The 23,300-nt window shown below is 44.4% G+C and overlaps 1 protein-coding gene and 1 pseudogene across 1 annotated transcript; one reads left to right on the forward strand and one right to left on the reverse strand.

The window, feature by feature from the left end:
- Window positions 1–9,372: 9,372 nt before the first annotated feature.
- On the reverse strand, window positions 9,373–9,815 carry LOC119621303 (large ribosomal subunit protein eL43-like; annotated as a pseudogene).
- A 9,607-nt stretch (window positions 9,816–19,422) lies between these two features.
- LOC103218650 (small ribosomal subunit protein eS6-like) lies at window positions 19,423–22,075 on the forward strand. Its single transcript, XM_037990325.2, has one exon. It carries the CDS (start codon window positions 19,903–19,905, stop codon window positions 20,782–20,784), a length of 882 nt encoding a protein of 293 aa, XP_037846253.1. The 5' UTR covers window positions 19,423–19,902; the 3' UTR covers window positions 20,785–22,075.
- The last annotated feature ends 1,225 nt before the right edge of the window (window positions 22,076–23,300 follow it).

A 23,300-nucleotide genomic window follows, 5' to 3' on the forward strand; every position in this document is an offset into this window, starting at 1 on the left:
AATTTTTGTGTTTTTGTAGAGATGGGGTTTTGGCATGTTACCCAGACTGGCCTTGAACTCCTGAGCTCAAGAAATCCATCTACCTCAGCCTTCCAAAGTGTCAGGATTACAGGCATAAGCCACTGCACCTGGCCTCTTTTTTTTGAGACAGAGTCTCGCTCTGTTGCCAGGCTAGAGTGCAGTGGTGTGATCTCAGCTCACTGCAACCTCCAGCTCCCTGGTTCAAACAATTCTCCTGCCTCAGCCTCCCGAGTAGCTGGGATAACAGGCACGCACCACCACGCCCAGCTAATTTTTGTATTTTTAGTAGAGACAGGGTTTCACCATGTTGGCCAGAATGGTCTTGAACTCCCAACCTCAGGTGATCGACCCGCCTTGGCCTCCCAAAGTGCTGGGATTACAGGCGTGCGCTGCTGCACCTGGCCACTCTGCCTCTTATGTAGACTCTTATCCCCAGGTGACAAGAATAAAATCAATATGCGTCAGAAATGTATAATTAGAAGACCTAATTTCATCCACTTGTCATTGGTGCCCACTGGCCACTCATCTTTTTTGTCCCCATCTATTAGGCGATGCAGGAGATGTGGAGCTGGGGCCTCAGCTCCAGGGGAGGAGGTAGGCATTGGCACTCTAGGGGCTGGATGTTGGGGGAGGGTTGCTGGAATTCAGAAGCAACTTTGAAATTCCCAATCACGAACAGTCTCGTGTTCTGAGGATGTTTACACATAGAAGATGCCTAATACTTTTTGTTGTCTATAACAGTTTTATTAGAAGAGTGTCTGAAGTGGCAAAACCAAGGTAAAGAGGGTCTAAAGAAACACTTTGATGGATTAAGATTGGGATGAAGTTTGGCAGAAAAGAAACTTCCCGTATCCATCTAAGTCAAAGTATCTGGTGAGGAGTGAAGAGTACAAAGCAGTAAAATTCTCTGTGGTCGTCCGGGGTGGACTGTTCAGTGGACTTCCTTCACTGCAGGAAGAGCTTTGCAAATATCGGTGGGGGGGAGTTTCTACCACAGATGCATTCTAAAATGGGCGCCTGTGGGCAAGGCATTCACAATGAATTGAAATACTGTGCATGACTTACTTGTTTTGTTTGCTCTGAATTTCGTTGCTGCTTATTATGGTACCTTTGTGTGAAGGATAATTTAGAGGAGGTAGAGACATAAGGGAAAGGAAAGGAGAAAGGGGTACCAGAATAGGGAAGCAAATGGTTGAGCGGGGCCGTACCCGTTCCTATTTGTTATGAGTTGTGCCTCCCACTTGGGACTAATTCTCCATTAACATCTTGTTTTCCCGATGGCACTCTCTAGGGTGGCTTAGGATAGCAGCTTTCTCCGAATCAGCTCATGGATGCTGTTTCAGCTCAGTGGAGGACTTCAGAAGCAAGCTGAAATGGAACTGGTGTACCAGTAGGGGGTAAGAAGGAGAGATTTCAATGATCCTCAAGGATGTCTCAACTTTCCAAATAGGCAGTGGTCTCTGGCCTGGGGTTTCTGGACCCCTGAGGAATATGCATATTTCTCGGGAGACTAAAAAGGTTAAAAACCACTGCACTAAAGCTTAGTTGCCATCTCTAATGTATGTGCGTAATTATGCTTTGCTAGGATGGGAAGAAAGGACACTAGTGAAAGAAATGTGGACAGGTGTGTCTTCAGGTATATTAACAGGTCCGGAGCATGGAGTCCAAAGCAGAAAATGCACAGATGCTATTGCAAAAGGCAGGAGGCACAGAAACCAATGTGATCCACCAGTAAATAAAAACAAGGCATGTAGGTTTGCTCTATTAGTCAGCCATTCCTGTGCTCTCCTGTCCTCTAAGCTGAGATAGTGAGGTCGTGCTGCTGAAACCCTTACGGAAGTATGTTTTAATGTCTTAGGACTACTGAAACAAAGTACCAGGAACTGAGTGACTTAAAATAACAAATTTAGGCCGGGCGCGGTGGCTCAAGCCTGTAATCCCAGCACTTTGGGAGGCCGAGACGGGTGGATCACGAGGTCAGGAGATCGAGACCATCCTGGCTAACATGGTGAAACCCTGTCTCTAGTAAAAAAATACAAAAAACTAGCCGGGCGAGGTGGCGAGCACCTGTAGTCCCAGCTACTCCGGAGGCTGAGGCAGGAGAATGGCGTGAACCCGGGAGGCGGAGCTTGCAGTGAGCAGAGATTCGGCCGCCGCACTCCAGCCTGGGCGACAGAGCGAGACTCCGTCTCAAAAAAAAAAAAAAAAAAAAAAAACCAATTTGTTCTCTTATGGTCCTGGATTTTAAGATGTCCAAAATTAAGGTGTGGGCGGGGCCATGTTCCATCTGACACCTTTAGAGAAGAGTCCTTCCTGGCTTCTTAGCCAGCATTGCCCCTTGGTTGCCTGCAGTCCTTGGTGTTTCTTGGCTGTAGCAACATGACTCCGATCCCTGTCTCCATCCACACATGGCCTTCTACCCCATGTATCTTTGTGTCTTCACAAGGCCTTCTTATAAGGATACTAGTTACTGGATTTAGGGTGCACCCTAATCCACCGTGGCCTCATCTTAACTAATTACATCTGCAAGAATCCTATCTCCAAATAAGGTCACCTGAGGTTCTGGGTTGATATGGTTCAGCTGTGTCCCCACCCAAATCTCATCTTGAATTGTCGCTCCCAGAATTCCCACGTGCTGTGGGAGGGACTTGGTGGAAGATAATTGAATCACGGGAGCGGTTTCCCCCATACTGTTCTCATGGTAGTGAATTAGTCTCATGAGATCTGATGGTTTTATAAGGGGTTTCCCCTTTTGCTTGGCCCTCACTCTCTCTTCCCTGCCACCATGTAAGACGTGCCTTTCACCTTACGCCATGACTGTAAGGCCTCTCCAGCCATGTGGAACTGTGAGTCCATTAAACCTCTTTTTCTTTACCCAGTCTCGGGTATGTCTTTATCAGCAGCATGAAAACAGATTAATACATGGGTAGACATGACTTTTTGTGGGATACTATTCAGCCCAGTACAAGGCATCTTTGTGGACTCTGCTATATTCTGCGGGGTTTAAGGTTGCAATTATGGAATAGAAATGGTGGGGAGAACTAGTTACAAAGTGTGGAGAAGACAGGAGATGGGTCTTCAGAAGTGTTTGGATAGGTATTAATAGAAGGATAGAAGAATGTTGAAATGTCATTCTCTTAAATGACATGTAAATTGCCTTTGCAGTCAAGATACCAAAGGCTCTAGATTTAGGAGTGGGGAAAGAGGTCCCTGACCCCTCTGCTATTCCCTTCTTGGTACAGCTCCTTAGTTCTGCCTTCCTGATTTAAGAAACTGTGAGCTTCAAAACAATCTTCTCCCACCCCAATTGTGAACAGATACATCTAACTTTTATGACTTAATAAAGGGAGTATCTTGGAATAGTCATGTGATATCAGCCCAGAGAAAATGTCTTCCTTATTTCTCATCTGAATTATAAAACTGATTTACATGGTATTCATTGTCTGCAGTTGCAGTAACAATGGCTTCATGGTAGTAGCTAGCCTAGTTTTACTTCCTGTGTACAGAGCTGGGTGAGAGTGAGAATGAGGAAAACAACTCTCTATCTTATGAAGGGGTCCTAGGATCCTAGTGAGAGGGTTTCAACTGGATAGGCTGTTTCAGGCTTAAAGCAGGCCCAGAATTCCAGGGAACTATGAAGAAGTCCTCTAAGGGCACTCTGAGGGGATTCTAGTTGCTAAGAGGGGCCTAGACCCAACTAGATCATGATCATTCTTTCTCAGTCTCTCAAAACGTGCAATGAATATCCCAGAACTTGGCTGGCTCTTTAAGGACGTCTTGCTTGCAGACAGAGTGTTTTCCAAGTAGCTTCCTGCCTGCAGAGGCATCCACAAACCTAAATCGGAAACTTTATCTACCCCGGGTCCCTCAAAACCCTGGGAAATAGGACCAGAAAGAACCACCGGCTATGGTGTTGGTTACAGAAAATGAAGGGATCCAAGTTATTAAAAGCAGGTAACAAAGCACCATCAAGAAACTATGTCCTTAAAACAGAGAATAAAGACATTCTGATCCACATGGTTCGTAGGGTGAAATCTAGCCTCTGGGCAGATAAGAAATCAGGGTGTGAGTCACCCCTCTTTAGCTGGACTGACAAGAGACTCAGACCATAACTCTAGAGATTCAAGGGTTACCCACACCCACATTCCTTTTCATGCCTCACCTGTCCCAGGTATGCACTAAAACTACCGCTAAAAATAACTGCAGAAACCTGAAGTCTGGGAAATAGCACTGAACAGTCTCACCTGAAGTGAAGAGCTGGTTGATGCCAAGTACAAAGGAGACAGGAAGAAAATGGGCTCCTCTGGAGCCATAGTCTCTAGGAGGTGGGCCCCAAGGTCCACTCAGAGTCTTGGAGCTTTTGTCTGCTCATAGCCATCCATCCCCTGATGCCATCTAAACCCAAAGGATGTCTCCTGTCACTATCACCCTTCAGTCATCTGCCAGTGCCGTCAAAGAGGCTGGAAGGGGCAGGGGGGATTGGGAAAGGAACATGTAGGGAAAGTGTAAGTCATCGGACTGTTCACTGTTGCTGTGTGACCTTGTGGGAGTTACTAAACCTCTCTGAACCTCGAGTTTTCTCATTTGTTAATATGGAAAGAAGACCATCGAACCAATCTCCGTCACAGAATCTTTTTTTTTTTTTTTTTTTTTGAGATGGAGTCTCTGTTACTCAGGGTGGAGTGCAATGGTGCGATCTCAGCTCACTGCAACCTCCACCTCCCAGGTTCAAGCGATTCTCCTGCCTCAGCCTCCCAAGTAGCTGGAATTACAGGCATGTGCCACCATGCTGGGCTAATTTTTGTATTTTTAATAGAGGCAGGGTGCCATGTTGGTCAGGCTGGTCTCGAACTCCTGACCTCAGGTGATCCTTCTGCCTTGGCCTCCCAAAGTTCTGGGATTACAGGCGTGAGCCACCACACCTGGCCTGCCTCACAGAATCTCGAACCTAGTTTTTAAAATTCTGTTTCTTTCCTCCTTCCCTTCCAGTGTCCACCATATCCTAGCCACAGTGCCAGGTACTAGGAAAGCAGTACTGAAGAAAGAGTCAGATGCTATTTTTGCTGAACTTAGCCTTAGTATTGTATTGTGATTGTGTTTCCTACTGGGCAGGGACCATGCCTGGTTCGTGGATATAACTAATATCTTACAGGGCCCATACGCAGTAAATGTTCAGTATCTGTCACTTTCTGAAACCTAAGATGTGTCAGGCAGCTTGACCTGTATTGTTTCTAATTCTTTGAACAATCCCGAACAGTGGATATTATTGTTCCCAGTATGAGCCATGGTGCCAGTTTGCCAAATCGGCCCCTGACTGTGAGACTTTGGACAAGTTGTTCAGCTTTCCCGTGTTTCAGTCTTCTTATCTGAAGACACACAGTTAGAGTACAGCATTGTGAAGTTTAAATGAACTATATACTGTGGCTCATGATAACAATCAGTAGGTGTTAGTCATTATAATGATCAATAATTGTGGCTATTAGCATAGATGAAGACTGGCAGCGTGCCCAGATCATGCAGCTGGTAAAGGGCTAAGTAAAAATTTGAAGCCAAAATTGGATTCCAGGCCTCTGCCCTTTACAGTAAATACACTGTTATGTGTGCGTGTATGTATATATGTGTAATTCCGTATTATATGACTGATTCAATATGTTCCACGCAACAAGTAAGTATTATGCAAATGAGCTTTCAGGTTCCAAGCTATTTTCAAATCGGCAACAGGCAGGTAAGAAAATATGACTTTCTTGTTTTCACCAGTAGATGGCAGAAGGAAGAAAAGGCCACTCCGGAGAGGGAAGGAGTTTTAATTCGGAGGGAGTGATTCACAGGGGGCTGTGGCTGAGGCACGGGGTGGATGAGTCAGACTCCTTGTATGACTACAGTGGAGGACAGCCCCACCAGGACTAGGGGTCGGGGTCTGGGTGGGCAGGAGAACTACCTACAGGTATGTGAAGGGTGTCAGCCTTCAAGAAGATCTAGGTTGACCCAGAGGTTGGGGACTGGGAGCCCTGAAGTAAAGGCAAGTTCAGACGCAGTTAGAAAAAAAGGTCACGTTCCTCTATCATCTCTACTGCACGGTCCCCGGCTGTGGGCCCTCATCGTCAGCTTCCAGACACTTGGTTCTTTTCCAAAGCCTGCCTTTCCCTCTGGGATGTTGATGAAGCCACTTGCCCTGTTTGCTCCTTTCCCCGCCCCCTACCCCAGTCGGTAAGCTAGGAATACTATTTCCCCGCTTCTCCCAATACACGTTGTTTGTGAGCCATTGGCCCCCCTCACTGCTTCCCTCTCTCCTCACTGCGTATCCATCCGGTAGGCTTGGTCCACAGCCCGTGCTCCTGTATCAAATAAGCTTGGTGCTGGGTAACCTGTCGGCTGCTTGTTCATTTTGTCCTAGAGACATGTCCTTCAGCCCAAAGTGATGGGGAGTTGTCGTTCTGGGTCCAAAAGAGTAGTAGCAGCAGTCAAGCTTGGTGGTCATTTATACTGGGCCGACTCTCACTGATGCGATGCTGGGTTTTGTCCTCAGACATTCTTCTGGGGGAGAAGTCCACTGGTAACTCCTGACATCTTAGAAACCCTCTTACCCAAGCTATTAAATCCAGTGCCAACTTAAAACCAACATCCCCGTGACGATTTCTGGGTGGGTCAAGAGCGGGGACTATCCAAAGATTTCTTATTTGACATATGTCTATTTGTACATTTGTAATGTTTGTTGGTTTGGTTTTAAATAAGTGATTCTTGGATAGGACTCATGCCTATAATCCCAGCGCTTTGGGAGGCCAAGGTGGGAGGATTGCTTGAGGCCAGTAGTTTGAGACCAGCCTGGGTAACACAGCGGAACCCCACCTCTACAAAAAATTAAAAAATTAGCTGGGCATGGCGGAGCCTGCCTGTGGTCCTAGCTACTTGGGAGGCTGAGACAAGACAATCACTTGAGCCTTGGAGGATGAGATTGCAGTGAGCTATGATTGTGCTGCTGCATTCTAGCCTGGGTGATAGGGCGAGACCCTGTCTCTAAAAGATAAATAGTAAACAAGTGATTCTTTACAATAGGGCTGAGGAGAGCCTCCTGTGTGTTAGGTATTTGCCAGGTGACTGGCATATATTTTCTTTTACTGGAGGTCATGAGTTATTTCTCAAGGAAACTGCAAATCAGAAAAGCTTGTTTGCCATATTTTAAAACTACAGCCTAGTCATTCTTTTTTTTTTCTTTTTCGTTTTTGAGACTGAGTTTTGCTCTTGTTGCCCAGGCTGGAGTGCGATGGTGCGACCTCGGCTCACTGCAACCTCTGCCTCCCAAGTTCAAGCGATTCTCCTGCCTCAGCCTCCTGAGTAGCTGGGATTACAGGCATGCACCACCACGCCTGGCTAATTTTGTATTTTTAGTAGAGACGAGGTTTCTCCATGTTGGTCAGGCTGGTCTCTAACTCCTGATCTCAGGCGATCTGCCTGCCTTGGCCTCCCAAAGGGCTGGGATTACAGGCGTGAGCCATTGCGCTGGTCATAGCGTAGTTATTCCTTATTCTGTCTTCTGTGATTTCTTAAATTCATCCAAGGGTGTTCAGGAATTTTGGAGGGTGAGCCTATGCTGACAAAATGAAGTTGAGCACCATAGTTTTGTGTTTTTACTAAATCTCCAGAAAATAAATGTGACCTTTGGACTGCCAGAAGATTCGCGTTGAAACCTCACACAAAATCAGCATGTGAAGACAGAGAGGATGTTGGTGATCACTGGAATCTGTTCGTTTTTCCTTTGAAGATACTTAAGGGAAGTATGTGTGTGTTTATAGGTTTGTATATGTTTTAGAGTGTGCCAACAAGCTTTAGCCACTTAAAGACAGACACTGAAGACTCCCTCTCTTCAAAAAAAGTTTTAGTGGAATTTTGTTCATAATATCTGCCTGAGAAAAAATAGGCCCTGCTTTTCAATCTAAAGACCTAAGTCTCCTTTTTGAATAGAGTAGTGGGGGCTGGGTGCAGTGGCTCATGCCTATAATCCCAGCACTTTGGGAGGCCGAGGTGGGCAGATCATTGGAGGTCAGGAGTTCGAGACCTGCATGGCCAACATGGTGAAACCCCATCTCTACTAAAAATACAAAAATTAACTGGGTGTGGTGGCTTGTGCCTGCTAATCCCACTACTTGGGAGGCTGAGGCATAAGAATCACTTGAACCCAGGAGGTGGAGGTTGCAGTGAGCCAAGATCACGCTGCTGCACTCCAGGCTGGACAACAGAGTGAGACTCCATCTCAAAAAAAGAGAAGAGTAGTGGGAGGAGTAGGGCAACAGAAGTATGCTGTAGAGAAGGCTGGCTAGCCTAACTCATTTTCCTAGTAAATGCCAGTGATGCCCCTAACCAGGCACTAGGGTCTATTGCCAGTGTGGCATGTGGGTAAGTCACACTTTGTTTCTCACCTCTTCAGCATCTTTGTCTGGGTGAACTCAGAATTATGTGTGATCACCAAGGGCAGCCTTGAAGGGGACAAAAGGGCCTTACAAGGACAAGCCTCTGACAGGGATGACAGAAGGGCAGCCCACCTGGGCGGGGTGCTGGGAGAGAGGGTAAAGGGAAAAAGGGTGTCATGTTCAATTTTACAGCCTGTCCGCAAACTTCGTGGTTTTATGGTACTCAGCTGGGTAGTCATTTCCTGCCCTTTCTCCTACTGTGTTCTCCAGAGTCCCTGAGTCACTCTTTGGCCAGCAGCCTGCAGCCAGGGCTCATTTCTCTTCCCTATGGTCTAGAGAAGTTGTTTCCAAAGCGGGGTACGGGTATCCAGGGACAACATATTGCAAGGCGGTCTGCTGGGGTGTGGAAGACACTAGAACATTTATCTGTATTTAACCCATCCATTTCTAATGTCTATTTTTTATGTTTTATAGTGTAAAGTTTTGCTGTAAACAATTCATAATAAATACATATGGATATGGCATATTTTTATATATATATAATGTATGTAAATTGTTTAACATATGTGCAAGTATGTTAAAGATATTATGTTGAATAGGGATGCATATCAAGAAGGTTTGGCCAGCCTGGCCAACATGGTGAAACCTCATCTCTACTAAAAATACAAAAATTAGCCGGGCATGGTGGTGGGCACCTGTAATCCCAGCTACTCAGGAGGCTGAGGTGCGAGAATCGCTTTAACCCAGGAGGTGGAGGTTGCAGTGAGCTGAGATGGTGCCACTGGATTCCAGGCTGGGCGGTAGAGCAAGACTGAGTCTCAAAGAAAAAAAAGAAAATTTAGGACTATAGCCCTAGGGAATTATGCTGACAATAGTCCTTTTTTATTATTACATAAGTTAACCCATTTATTAAAGGCTAGTGATGTTTCCAGTGGTGGAGGAACATCTACTGGTCTTTCAGTTCCTTCAGTCTTCTGATGGTAGAATTTGCTATGGCAGCAGAAGTGGTATTGTAGATTCAACCATCACCAGCTACTGTCTTCATGTAGGAACCACAGTGCCAGATGCCTGTATCTCGTCTTTTCATCTTAGTTTTGCCACAGAAAGAGCAAGTGTACCTGACGTGCTAGCTGGTTTCAGTTTTCTTCACCATTTTCCGGAGGGAGGCACCATAGTGGATCCTGTATTTACTGACAATTCCAACTTTATTGGTGCATTTAGCCATGTCAGCGCAAAGTAGGTTTGAGCCCGCAATAGTCTTTAAAAGCATTATTTTATGTTTCATTATGAAATTAACTTTTTTTTTTTTTTGGAGATGGAGTCTTGCTCTGTCCCTAGGCTGGAGTGCAGTGGCGCAATCTCAGCTCACTGCAATCTCCGCCTCCCAGGTTCAAGCGATTCCCCTGCCTCAGCCTCCTGAGTAGCTGGAATTACATACAGGAGTGCACCACCATGCCCGGCTAATTTTTTGTATTTTAGTAGAGACGGGGTTTTATCATGTTGGCCAGGATGGTCTCAATCTCCTGACCTCATGAACTGCCCGCCTCGGCCTCCCAAAGTGCTAGGATTACAGGCGTAAGCGACCGTGACCGTGCCTGGCCCAACTTTTTTTTTTGAGACAGAGTCTCACTCTGTCGCCAGGTTGGAGTGCAATGGCGTGATCTCGGCTCACTGCAAACTCTACCTCCTGGGTTCAAGCGATTCTCCTACCTCAGCCTCCTGAGTAGCTGGGATTACAGGCATGCACCACCATTCCCAGCTAATTTTTGTGGTTTTAGTAGAGACGGGGTTTTACTATGTTGGCCAGGATGATCTTGATCTCTTGACCTCATGATCCATCCACCACAGACTCCCAAAGCGCTGGGATTACAGGCGTGAACCACCGTGCCTGGCCTTTTTTTTTTTTTTTTTTTTTTTTTTTTTTTTTTTTTTTTTTGAGATGAAGTCTCACTGTGTTGCCCAGGCTGGAGTGCAGTGATTCAATCTTGGCTCCCTGCAACCTTCGTCTCCCACATTCGAACTGAGTGGGAGCTTCAAATTCTGGTTTCAAACCCGGATGATTCTCCAGTTCCTTGAGAGTTTGTGAGCTAATAGGTGTGTGAGCTATTTTCACTGTTTCCAGAGCCTAATAGAAACCTTCTATGTACCCCAAATAAGCTTGCACAGGCCAACTTTAAGGTCAGGTGTTTTGCATTCATTAGAAATGTTAGGAACTTGGAGTGGTCCTCTCATGCTGTTCAGAATGTGTGGTTATGCCCTGAGTGTGGAGTGGGCAGGTGCTGCTTTGGGGCCTGACCTGCATCCCAACCCCCTTCTATAGTGAGGGAGTTCTGCGGAAGAAAACGTGGGGAACACCACCTCCCATAGCCCCTGGACAGCACTGACTTTAGACCTGGGCAAGTGAGACCCTTCCCCAGGCCTGCTCCTCAGGAGTCTCCACACTTTGGAGTATGTTTCTCAAAATGTTCCAGCTTTCCCTTCTGTGCTTGGGACATGCCAGGGCCAGCAGGCAAGAGAGTTCCAGTTGCTCCCAGCCTTTCCAACATTTGATATTGTCAGGCTTTTTGATTTTAGCTATTCTTCACTGTGGATATTTTTTCCCATGGGAAATCTCTCTCTGTGTATGTCTCTCTCTTACCCTTCTCTGTCTCTCTCTTTCCTTCTCTCTTGCTGACCTTCTCTCTCTTTCTCTCTCTCTCTCTCTCTCTCTCTCTCTCTCTTTCTCTCTCTCTCTCTCCCTGTCTCCTCCCCACAACGCATTTACTGAAGTATCAAAAACATGGCCAGGTGTGGTGGCTCATACCTGTAATCCCAGCACTTTTGGAAGCTGAGGCAGGCAGGTCACTTGAGGCTAGGAGTTCGAGACTAGCCTGGCCAACATAGCAAGACCCTGTCTCAAAAAAAATCCATACACATATTTGATAGGTTTTGATTTGATAGCTTTTGACATACGTATACATCCATGAAGCTGTGACCACGATGAAGATAATGAACACATCCATCATCCCCAAAGTTTCCTCGTGCTCCTCGTCATCCTACCCTCCTGCCTTTCCTTCCTCCTCCCTGCCCAACACCAGGAAACCACTGATATGCTTGCTGTCAATATACAAAGTAGTTTGCATTTTTAGTGTTTTGTATAAATGGAATCATACAGTGTTTTCTTTTCTTTTCTGTTTTTTAAGACAGGGTTTTACTCCTGACACCCAGGCTGAGGTGCAATGGCGTGATCTCGGCTCACTGCAACCTCTGCCTCCCAGGCTTAAGCAATTTTCCTGCCTCAGCCTCCCAAGCAGCTGGGACTACAGATACATGCCACAGCGCCCGACTAAATACAGTGTATTCTTTTTAAAATCTGACCTCTTTCACTTGGGATAAATATTTTGAGTTTCATCCATGTTGTGTGTTTCAATAGTTCATTCGTTTTTATTGCTCAGTAGTATTCCATTATATGGATTTATCATAATTTGTCTATACTTTTCTTTTTTGGTAATGTCTTTGGCAAGATTTGGTATCAGGGTTATGCTGGCCTCATAAAATCAGTTAAGAAGCATTTCCTCGGCCGGGCACAGTGGCTCACGCCTGTAATCCCAGCACTTGGGGAGGCTGAGGCGGGTGGATCACCTGAGGTCAGGAGTTTGAGACCAGCCTGGCTAACATGGAGAAACCCGGTCTCTACTAAAAATACAAAATTAGCCAGGGGCGGTGGCTGATGCCTGTAATCCCAGCTACTCAGGAGGCTGACGCAGGAGAATCTGCTTGAACCTGGGAGGCAGAGGTTGTGGTGAGTCAGGATTGCGCCATTGCACTCCAGCCTGGGCAACAAGAGTGAAACTGCGTCTCAAAAAAAAAAAAAAAAAAGAAAAAAAGAAATGTTTCTTCATTCTCTACTTTCTTTTTTTTTTTTTTAGACAGAGTTTCACTCTTTTGCCCAGGCTGGAGTAAGGTGACGTGATCTTGGCTTACTGCAACTTCCACCCCTCAAGTTCAAGTGATTCTCCTGCCTCAGCCTCCTGAGTAGCTGGGATTACAGGCGCTCACCACCATGCCCAGCTAATTTTTATATTTTTAGTAGAGACAGGGTTTTGCCATTTTGGCCAGGCTAGTCTCGAGCTCCTGACCTCAGGTAATCCACCCGCCTCAGCCTCCCAAAGTGCTAAGATTAAAGGCATGAGCCAATGCGCCTGGCCTTTCCATTTTTTGAAACAGAGTCTTGCTCTGTCGCCCAGGCTGGAATGCAGTGGCAAGATCACAGTTCACTGCAGCTTCCACTTCCCTAGGCTCAAGTTATCCTCCCACCTCAGACTCCCAAGTTGCTGGGACCACAGGTGTGCACCAGCATATTTGGCTAATTTTTGCATTTTTTTAAGAAGATGGGGTTTCACCATGTTGTGCAGGCTGGTCTTGAACTCCTGGGCTCCAGTGATCTTCCTGCCTTGGCTTCCCAAAGTGTAGGGATTACAGGCATTCTCTATTTTCTGAAAGGTTTGTGTAAAAATTTTTTTATAAACAAAATATTTTTCATTCTGAATTATACAAAATCAAAACTTCAGACAAACAAGTACTGGTTATAAGATCCACTAATGTTATATTTTTAAATAATATGATTACATAATAGCTTTCTTTAAATCTGAGTTCACTCACATTTGATGTTTTTTTTTTTTTTTTTTTTTTTTTTTTTTGAGATGGAGTTTCACTTTTGTTGCCCAGGCTAGAGTGCAATGGTGTATTCTCAGCTTACTGCAACCTCTGCCTCCCAGGTACAAGCGATTCTCCTGTCTCAGCCTCCCAAGTAGCTCGGATTACAGGCATGCACCACCATGCCCAGCTGATTTTTTTGTATTTAGTAGAGACGGGGTTTCATCATGTTAGGGTGGTCGCGAACTCCTAACCTCAGGTGATCCACCTGCCTCAGCCTCCCAAAGTGCTGGGATAACAGGCGTGTGCCAACCCTCCCAGCCTTGTTTTATCTTTACTAACTATAATTACCAAGTTGTAAAAACGAACAATTACAACCACATTCTTGGCAGAATTTTGATGTCTGATAATACCTGGATATTGGACAGCATCCAGTTGAAACATCAGTGTAGCTTTCATGCATTAAATAAAGTATTTTACTCATGTTCCCAAAACAAACTTGAGTATGTTGGGTTTGAATGGAAGCAAAAGGCCAAGTGAAAATATGAAAGCAGATTGTTTTTATTTGGTGGGAGCTGAAATGAATATTTGCGTTCTAATCAGACATCTGTGCCATGTGGCATTTTCCAAATTTTTAAGAGTCTGCTAGTCTGAACACTTCACTGCTTTCCACCTTTGCTTTGCTCTTCTCTTTTCTTTCCTTTCATTTTACCTTCAGACTTTTTCTTTTCTTTTCTTCTGTTTTTTTTTGAGACAGAGTCTCGCTGTGTCACCCGGGCTGTAGTGCAGTGGCGCTATCTTGGCTCACTGCAACCTCCACCTCTTGGGGTTCAAGTGAGTCTCATATCTCAGCCACTTGAGTAGCTGGGACTATAGGCGTGCACCACCACACCCTGCTAATTTTTGTATTTTCAGTAGAGACACGGTTTCACCATGTTGGCCAGGCTGGTCTCAAATTCCTGGCCTTAAGTGATCTGCCTGCCTTTGGCCTCCTAAAGTGCTGAGATTCCAGGCATGAGCCAACGCCCCCGGCCTCAGCCTTTTTCTTTACCTCTACTTCTTCCATACTGGCTACTGCCCATACTGGTCTAGAAAACCCTTTTTTCCTCTTAATATCAGCCTCCATTTTTGTGTCATCTTTTTCATCTTTCACCACACATGCATTTCCTCTTGGCAGTGTCTGGCATCACCACAGGTGCTGTCTCTTGAACGTCTTTCCTTAAAACATCGCTGTCTACTTTGAGAATACTTTCAAGTCAGCTGAGCACCTTTGGGGCATTCTTTTTTCTTTTTTCAGCAAGCACTTTTCTTTTCTACCCCCTCTGACACACCACATGGTCACACTGACCAGAGTCTGGTTTGTGTAAAATTGCTGTTATTTCTTCCTTAAATGTTGGATAGAATTGAACAGTGAAGTCATTTGGATTTGGGATTTTAATTGTTAAATCATTTTTCTTCTTTTTTTCTTTTCTTTCTGGACAGGATTTTGCTTCGTCACCCAGGCTGGAGTGCTGTGGCACAATCACAGCTCACTGTAGCTTCAACCTCCTGGGTTCCCTCCTGGGAGTGATCCTCCCACCTTAATCTCCAGAGTAGCTGGGACTACAGGTACGTCCCACCACCCCTGGATACTTTTTGAATTTTTTGTAGAGTCAGGGTCTTGCTAGGTTGCTTAGGCTGGTCTCGAACTCCTGGCTTCAAGTGATTCTCCTGCCTTGGCCTCCTAAAGTGCCAAGATTACAGGTATGAGCCAGCATACCCGGCCTGCATCCTGCACATACTGATACACTGTGTTTTCATTATCATTTAGATTGAAATGTTTTCTAATATCTTTTGTGATTTCTTTTTCGATTCAAGGTTATTTTGAAGAGTGATGCTTAATTTCAGAATATTTGAAGATCTTAAAAACATTTTACTTAATGACATAACCTGGGCTGCGCATGGTGGCTCACACCTGTAATCCCAGCACGTTGGGAGGCGGAGGTGGGCAGATCACTTGAGGCCAGGAGTTCAAGACCAGCCTGGCCAACATGATGAAACCCTGTCTCTACTAGAAATACAAAAATTAGCAGGGCATGGTGGCACACACCTGTAATCCCAGGTACTCAGAAGGCTGAGGCGTGAGAATCTTTTGAACCCAGGAGGTGGAGGTTGCAGTGAGCTGAGATAGCGCCACTGCACTCCAGCCTGGGTGACAAAGCAAGGCTCTGTCTCAAAAAAAAAAAAAAACAAAGAAAAACCATAACCTGAATGAATTTGATCCTTTGCCATTTTTTGAGGCTTGTTTTATGGACTAGCATATAGCTCATCTCATTGTATATTCCATGAGCCTTCAAAAGAATGTGTACTCTGCAATTTTTGAGTATAGTATTCTGTAGTCAATTAAGTCAAACTAATTGGTAATGCTATCAAATTTTCTATGACCTCACTTTTTTCCCCAACTTATTCTAACAATTACTAATAGGGGCTATTAAAATCTCCATATGTTTGTGGATTCATTTATTTCTTTTTAGTCTGTTAATTTTTGCTTTACATATTTTAAAGCTCTCTTATTAAGTATATACAGATTTAGGATTTTTATGTCTTAACTAATTAAATGTTTTAGTATTAAGAAATATTCTTGGGCCGGGCGCGGTGGCTCAAGCCTGTAATCCCAGCACTTTGGGAGGCCGAGACGGGCGGATCACGAGGTCAGGAGATCGAGACCATCCTGGCTAACACAGTGAAACCCCGTCTCTACTAAAAAAATACAAAAAAATAGCCGGGCGAGGTGGTGGGCGCCTGTAGTCCCAGCTACTCGGGAGGCTGAGGCAGGAGAATGGCGCAAACCCGGGAGGCGGAGCTTGCAGTGAGCCGAGATCGTGCCACTGCACTCCAGCCTGGGCGACTGAGCGAGACTCTGTCTCAAAAAAAAAAAAAAAAACCAGAAATATTCTTTATCTCTAGAATACTCTTTGCTTGAAAGGTATCTTCTCTGGGCCGGGCATGGTGACTCACACCTGTAATCCCACCACTTTGGGAGGCCAAGGTAGGCAGATCAGGAGGTCAGGAGTTTGAGACCAGCCTGGCCAACATGGTGAAACCCCATCTCTACTAAAAATACAAAAATTAGCTGAGCGCGGTGGCAGGGGCCTGTAATCCCAGCTACTCTGGAGGCTGAGGCAGTAGAATTGCTTGAACCCGGGAGGCAGAGGTTGCAGTGAGCGGAGATCGTACCACTGCACTCCAGCCTGGGTGACAGAGCAAGACTTGTGTCAAAAAAGAAAGAAAGAGAGGAGAGAGAGAGAGAAAGGAAGAAAGAAAGAAAAGAAAAAGAAAGAGAAAGAAAGAAAAAAAGAAAGAAAAGAAAGATGCTTTATCTGATATTAATATAGCCACAAACAAGTCAAACATTGCTTTTTTTTTTTTTTTTTTTTTTTTTTGAGAGGGAGTCTTGCTGTGTCGTCCAGGCTGGAGTGCAATGGTGGGATCTTGTCTCGCTACAACCACTGCCTCCCAGGTTCAAGTGATCCTCCTGCCTCAGCCTCCCAGGTAGCTGAGATTATAATGTGTACCACCACACCTGTCTAATTTTTGTATTTTTAATAGAGACAGAGTTTCACCAAGTTGGCCAGGCTGGTCTCAGACTCCTAGCCTCAAGTGACCTGTGCGCCTTGGCCTCCCAAAGTGCTTAGATTACAGGCATGAGCCACTGCGCGCAATCCAAATATTGTTTTCTTAAGTTTAGTGTTTGTACAATATATAATTTTTTACTATTTTATTTTCAACTTGGTTGTGTCTTTATATTTCTAATGTGTTTCTTGTAAACAAAGTAACCTGAGACTTTCGTTCTCTATTTTCTAATTGGAGGGGCTAGTCTATTAGCAATTTTTTTTTTTTTGGACACAGGCTCTCACTCTGTCACCCTGGCTGGAGTGCAGTGGCACCATCATGCCTCACTGAAACCTCGATCTCCTGGGCTCAAGCAGTCCTTCCACCTCAGCCTCCTGAGTAGCTGGGACTGTAAGTGTGCACCATCGTGCCTGGTTAATCTTCAAACTTTTTTTGTAGAGATGGGATCCCACTTCATTGTCCAGGCTTGTCTCATTTGTATTTAATATGATTTTTTTGTATTTTTAGGTTTACTTTTAACATCTTAAAAAACCCATAATATTTTTTTCTACTTGTTCCATCTGTTGTCTATTTCTCTGTGATATAGCTTGGGTCTGTGTCCCTGCCCAAATCTCATGTCAAATTGTAATCTCCAGTGTTGGAGGTGGGGCCTGGTGGGAGGTGACTGGATCGTGGGAGTGGATTTCCCCTTTGGTGCTGTCCTCATGATAATGAGTTAGTTCTTGTGAGAGCTGGTTATTTAAAAGTGTGTGGCACCGGCCAGGCACGGTGGCTCACCCCTGTAATCCCAGCACTTTGGGAGGCTGAGGTGGGTGGAACTCCTGAGGTCAGGAGTTCAAGACCAGCCTGGCCAACCTAGTAAAACCCCGTCTCTACTAAAAATACAAATATTAGCTGGGTGTGGTGGCGGGTGCCTGTAATCCCAGCTACTTGGGAGGCTGAGGCAAGAGAATCGCTTGAGCCCAGGAGGTGGAGGTTGCAGTGGGCCAAGACTGCACCACTGCACTCCAGCCTGGGTGACAAAGCAAGACTCTGTCTCAAAAAAAAAAAAAGTGTGTGGCACCCGCCCCTCTGTCCTGCCCCTCTGTCCTTGGTCCTGCTCCTGCCATGTAAGATGCCTGCTCGCTTTGCCTTCCGCCATGAGTAAAAGTGTCCTGAGGCCTCCCCAGAATCAGATGCCGCCATGCCTCCTGTACAGCCTGCAGAACTATGAGCCAATTAAACCTCTTTTCTTTATAAATGACCCAGTCTCAGGTATTTCTTTACAGTAATGCAAGAATGGACTAATATACTCTGTTTCTCTTTTCCTGCCCTCTTTTCAATAAATTGAGTATTTTTTTTTTTTTTTTTTGAGACGGATTCTCGCTCTGTCGCCTAGGCTGGAGTGCAGTGGCACAATCTTGGCTCACTGCAAGCTCCACCTCCCGGGTTCATGCCATCCTCCTGCCTCAGCCTCCTGAGTCGCTGGGACCACAGGCACCCGCCGCTGCACCCGGCTAATTTTTTTTTTTTTTTTTTTTTGTATTTTTCGTAGAGACGGGGTTTCACCGTGGTCTTGATCTCCTGACCTTGTGATCTGCCTGCCTTGAACTCCCAAAGTGCTGGGATTACAGGCGTGAGCCACTGCGCCCAGCCAAATTGAGTATTTTTAAATATACCATTGACTTTTTAGCTAAACATCATTTATTTTTAGTAGTTTTTCTTAATATTAAACATATCTTTTTTTGTTGTTTTTTTGAGATGGAGTCTCACTGTGTCGCCCAGGCTGGAGTGCAGTGGCATGGTCTTGGCTCACTGCAACCTCCACATCCTGGGTTGAAGCGATTCTCCTGCCTCAGCCTCCCAAGTAGCTGGGATTACAGGTACCTGCCACTATGCCCTACTAATTTTTTGTATTTTTAGTAGAGATAGGGTTTCACCATGTTGGTCAGGCTGGTCTCAAACTCCTGACCTCGTGATCCACCTGCCTCACCCTCCCAAAGTGCTGGGATTACAGGCCTGAGCCACCATGCCTGGCTGAGATTACAAATATCTTTAGCAGTCTACCTTCAAATTATTCTCCTTTTGTGGTTCTAACACTAATTCTATTTACCCACTTCCAATTCTTTTTACCCATTTGCAATTCTTTGAGCTCTTGTTGTCCTATATTTTATTTCTAAATGTTACATACTTTGAAATATATTGTTATTGTATTGGCAGCCAATTTTTTTTTTTATGTGTAGGTAAGCCAGGAGCACTGATATACCTGTAATCCCAGCTACTTAGGAGGTTGAGGTGGGAAGATTGCTTGAGGTCAGGAGTTTGAGACCAGCCTGGGAAACATAGCGAGACCCTCTCTCTAAAAAATAGAAACATAAAAAAAATAAACAAGGATAGTGGCATGTGCCTGTGGTTTTAGCTACTTGGGAGACTGAGGCAGGAGAATTGCTTGAGCTCAGGAGTCAAGCCTGTGGTAAGCTATGATCATGCCACTGCACTCCAACCTGGGCAACAGAGTGAGATCATGTAACTAAAAAGAAAAAAAAAAAAAGAAAGTATATCTCTCTTTTCTATTTAGACTCATATTTATTCTCTCTGGGTCTCTTATTTTTTCCTACAGATCTATGCTTCCATTGACATTATTTCTGTTAATCATCTCTGGTAGATTGGGTTTCCTGGAAATGAATTCTCCTTTTTTCTGAAAATATCCTTATTTACCTTTAGGTTGAAATATAAATAGATGTGGCCAGGCGCAGCGGTGGCTCACGCCCATAATCTCAGCACTTTGGGAGGCTGAGGTGGGCAGATCATAAGGTCAGGAGATAAGAGACCATCCTGGCTAACACGGTGAAACCCCGGCTCTACTAAAAATACAAAAAATTAGCCAGGTGTGGTGGTGGGCGCCTGTAGTTCCAGCTACTCACGAGGCTGAGAATTGCTTGAACCCGGGAGGTGGAAGTTGCAGTGAGCTGAGATCATGCCATTGTACTCCAGCCTGGGCGACAGAGTAAGACTCCACCTCAAAAAAAAAGAAAAAGAAAAAGAAATATAAATAGATATCTAGGCTGACAGGTTTTGCTTTTTTTTTTTTCATTTATTTAAGAAAGCTTTTCTATTTTTGGGGGGTGGTGTGGGGTGTACTAGTCTGTTCTCATGCTGCTAATAAGACATACCTGAGACTGGGTAATTTATAAAGAAAAAGAGGTTTAATGGACTCACAGTTCCGCATAGCTGGAGAGGCCTTGCAATCATGGTGGAAGGTAAAGGAGGAGCAAGGCATGTCTTACATGGCGGCAAGCAAGAGAGAAGTGCAGGGGAACTCCCTTTAGAAAGCCATCAGGTCTTAGAGGTGTTCAGCTGCTTCAAGATGAAACTGAACATCTCCTTCCCAGTCACTGGCTGCCAGAAACTCATTGAGGTAGACGATGAATGCAAATTTTGTACTTTTTATGAGAAGCTTATGGCCACAGAAGTTGCTGCTGATGCTCTGGGTGAAGAATGGAAAGGTTATGTGGTTCAAATCAGTGGTGGGAACAACAAACAAGGTTTCCCCATGAAGCAGCATGTCTTGACCCATGGCTGTGTCTGCCTGTTACTGAGTAAGGGGCATTCCTGTTACAGACCAAGGAGAACTGGAGAAAGAAAGAGAAAATCAGTTCGTGGTTGCATAGTGGATGCCAATCTGAGCGTTCTCAACTTGGTTATTGTTAAAAAAAAAACAAGGAAAAAAGGAAAGAAGGATATTCCTGGACTGACTGATACTACGGTGCCTCGTCGCCTGGGGCCCAAAAGAGCTAGCAGAATCCGCAAACCTTCCAGTCTCTCTGAAGAAGATGATGTTCACCAGTATGTTGTAATAAAGCCCTTAAACAAAGAAGGTAAGAAACCTAGGACCAAAGCACCCAAGATTCATCGTCTTGTTACTCCACATTTCCTGTGGCACAAAGGGCAGCATATTGCTCTGAAGATGCCGCATACTAAGAAAAATAAGGAAGAGGCTGCAGAATATGCTAAACTTTTGGGCAAGAGAATGAAAGAGGCTAAAGAGAAGTTCCAGGAACAAATTGTGAAGAGACACAGACTTTCCTTTCTGCGAGCTTCTACTTCTAAGTCTGAATCCAGTCAGAAATAAGATTTTTTGAGTAACAAATAAATAAGATCAGACTCAAAAAAAAGAAAAAGAAAAAGAAAAAGACAGCCATCAGATCTTGTGAGACTTTATCACAAGAACAGCATGGGAAAGACCCACCCCCGTGATTCAATTACCTCCCACCGGGGCCCTCCCACAACATGTAGGAATTACGGGAGCTTCAATTCAAGATGAGATTTGGGTGGGGACACAGCCAAACCATATGAGGGGGTGGGGAAGCTTTTCTATTGTCTTCTGGCCTCTACTGTTTCTGATGAGAAATCAGCCATCATTCATAATTTTTTCTTTGGCTACTTTTAATAATTTATTTTTATCTTTTATTTTTAACACTTTGACTATGATGTATCTGAGGTTGGTTTTCTTTGTATTTATTCTGCTTGGAGTTCACTGAGCTGAGGCAATCTGTGACTTGGTTTCTTTTATTAGTTTTAGCAAATTCTTGTCTACAATCTCTCCAAAGATTTCTTCTGTCTCACTCTATCTTTCTTTTCCTTACGGAACTTCAATTACAAATATGTTAAACCATTTGCTATCATCCTAAGGTTCTTAGATGCTCTGTTTTATCCCCCCAACATTTTTCTATTTGTATTTTAGTTGGATTACACTCACGTGCTGTATAATGACAGTTTAGCCAACAACAGACCCCATACATGATGTTGGCCCCGTAAGATTGTAATAAAGCTGGAAAATTCCTATCAGCTAGTGATGTTGTAGCCATCATAAAGTTGTAGTGCAACACATTTCTCATGTGTTTGTAGTGATGCTGGTGTAAACAAACCTGTGCTGCCAGTCGTATAAAAGTATACCACACACAATAATGTATAGTATATAATACTTGATAATGATAAAAAATGACTATGTTACTGGTTTATGTATTTACTATAACATAATTTTATCATTATTTTAGAGTGTACTTCACATGTATATATAACATTACATTATATATATGTATAAAGTTAACTGTAAAACAACCTCAAGCAGAAACATAAATAACAAATTTTAAAAAAAGAAAAAAGCAGATGGGCATGGTGGCTCATACCTGTAATCCCAGCACTTTAGGAGGATGAGGCGGGTGGATCACCTGAGGTCAGGAGTGTGAGACCAGCCTGGCCAACATGGTGAAACCCCATCTCTACTAAAAATACAAAAAATTAGCAGGCATGGTGGTGCACACCTGTAGACCCAGCTACTCAGGAGGTTGAGGCAGAATTGCTTGACTCTGGGAGGCAAAGGTTGCAATGAGCTGAGATCGTGCCATTGCACTCCAGCCTGAGCGACAGAGCGAGACTCAGTCTCAAAAAAAAAAAAAAAAAAAAAAAAGGAAAAACTCTAAAGAATAAACAGAAAGAAAATATTTTGTATAGCTGTACAATGTATGCCTGAAGTTAAGTCTTATTAAAAGAGTTAAAAAGCTAAAAGATGAAAAAGTTTGTAAAGTTAAAAAGTTATAGTAAGCTGAGGTTTATTTATTATTGAAGAAAGAAAAATTCTAAAAATAAATTTAGTGGCTGGGCGCAGTGGGTCACACCTGTAATCCCAGCACTTTGGGGGGCTGAGGTGGGTGGATCACCTGGGGTTGGGAGTTCCAGACCAGCCTGACCAACATGGAGAAGCCCCATCTCTACTAAAAATACAAAATTAGCTGGGCATGGTGGCATATGCCTGTAATCCCAGCTACTTGGGTGTCTGAGGTAGGAGAATCGCTTGAACCTGGGAGGTGGAGGTTGCAGTGAGCCGAGATCGTACCATTGCACTCCAGTCTGGGCAACAAGAGCGAAACTCCATCTCAAGAATAAATAGATAAATAAATAAATAAAATAAATTTCGAGTAGCGTAAGTGTCCACTGTTTATGAAGTCCACAGTAGTGTGCAGTAATGTCCTAGGCCTCCACATTCACTCACCACTCACTTGCTCGCTCACTTAGAGCAACTTCCAGTCCTGTAAGCTCCATTTATGGTAAGTGCCCTATATGGGTGTACCATATTTTATCTTTTATGGTGTATTTTTATTGTAACTTTCCTATGTTTAGATTTGTTTAGATACATAACTATTTACCATTTACAATTGCCTGCTGTATTCGGTACAGTCACATGCTGTGCAGCTTTGTAGTCTAGGAGCAGTAGGCTATTCCAAGCAACCTAGGTGTGTAGTAGGCTGTGTGGTATGTGTGAATATACTCTGTGATGTTCACACAATGACAAAATTGCCTAATGATGTATTTCTCAGAATGTATTCCCATTGTTAAGCAATGCATGACCTATTCTTACTGATCTGCTTTTAAGTTTACTGTTCATTTCCTCTGCTGTGTCCAGTCTATTGTACATCAAATTACTTCTTCATTTCTGATTTTTTTTTTTTTTTTTTGAGATGGAGTCTTGCTCCGTCGCCCAGGCTGGAGTGCAGTGGTGTGATCTCGGCTCACTGCAAGCTCCACCTCCCAGGTTCATGCCATTCTCCTGCCTCGGCCTCCCAAGTAGCTGGGACTACAGGCTCCCGC

Source organism: Chlorocebus sabaeus, chromosome 11 (genome assembly GCF_047675955.1).
Source record: "Chlorocebus sabaeus isolate Y175 chromosome 11, mChlSab1.0.hap1, whole genome shotgun sequence".
In the NCBI taxonomy this organism is placed as follows: domain Eukaryota; kingdom Metazoa; phylum Chordata; class Mammalia; order Primates; family Cercopithecidae; genus Chlorocebus; species Chlorocebus sabaeus.

Coding starts and splice junctions, on each gene's coding strand:
- LOC103218650 (XM_037990325.2), top strand. CDS start 19,903: ATGGTGGAAGGTAAAGGAGGAGCAAGGCATGTCTTACATGGCGGCAAG.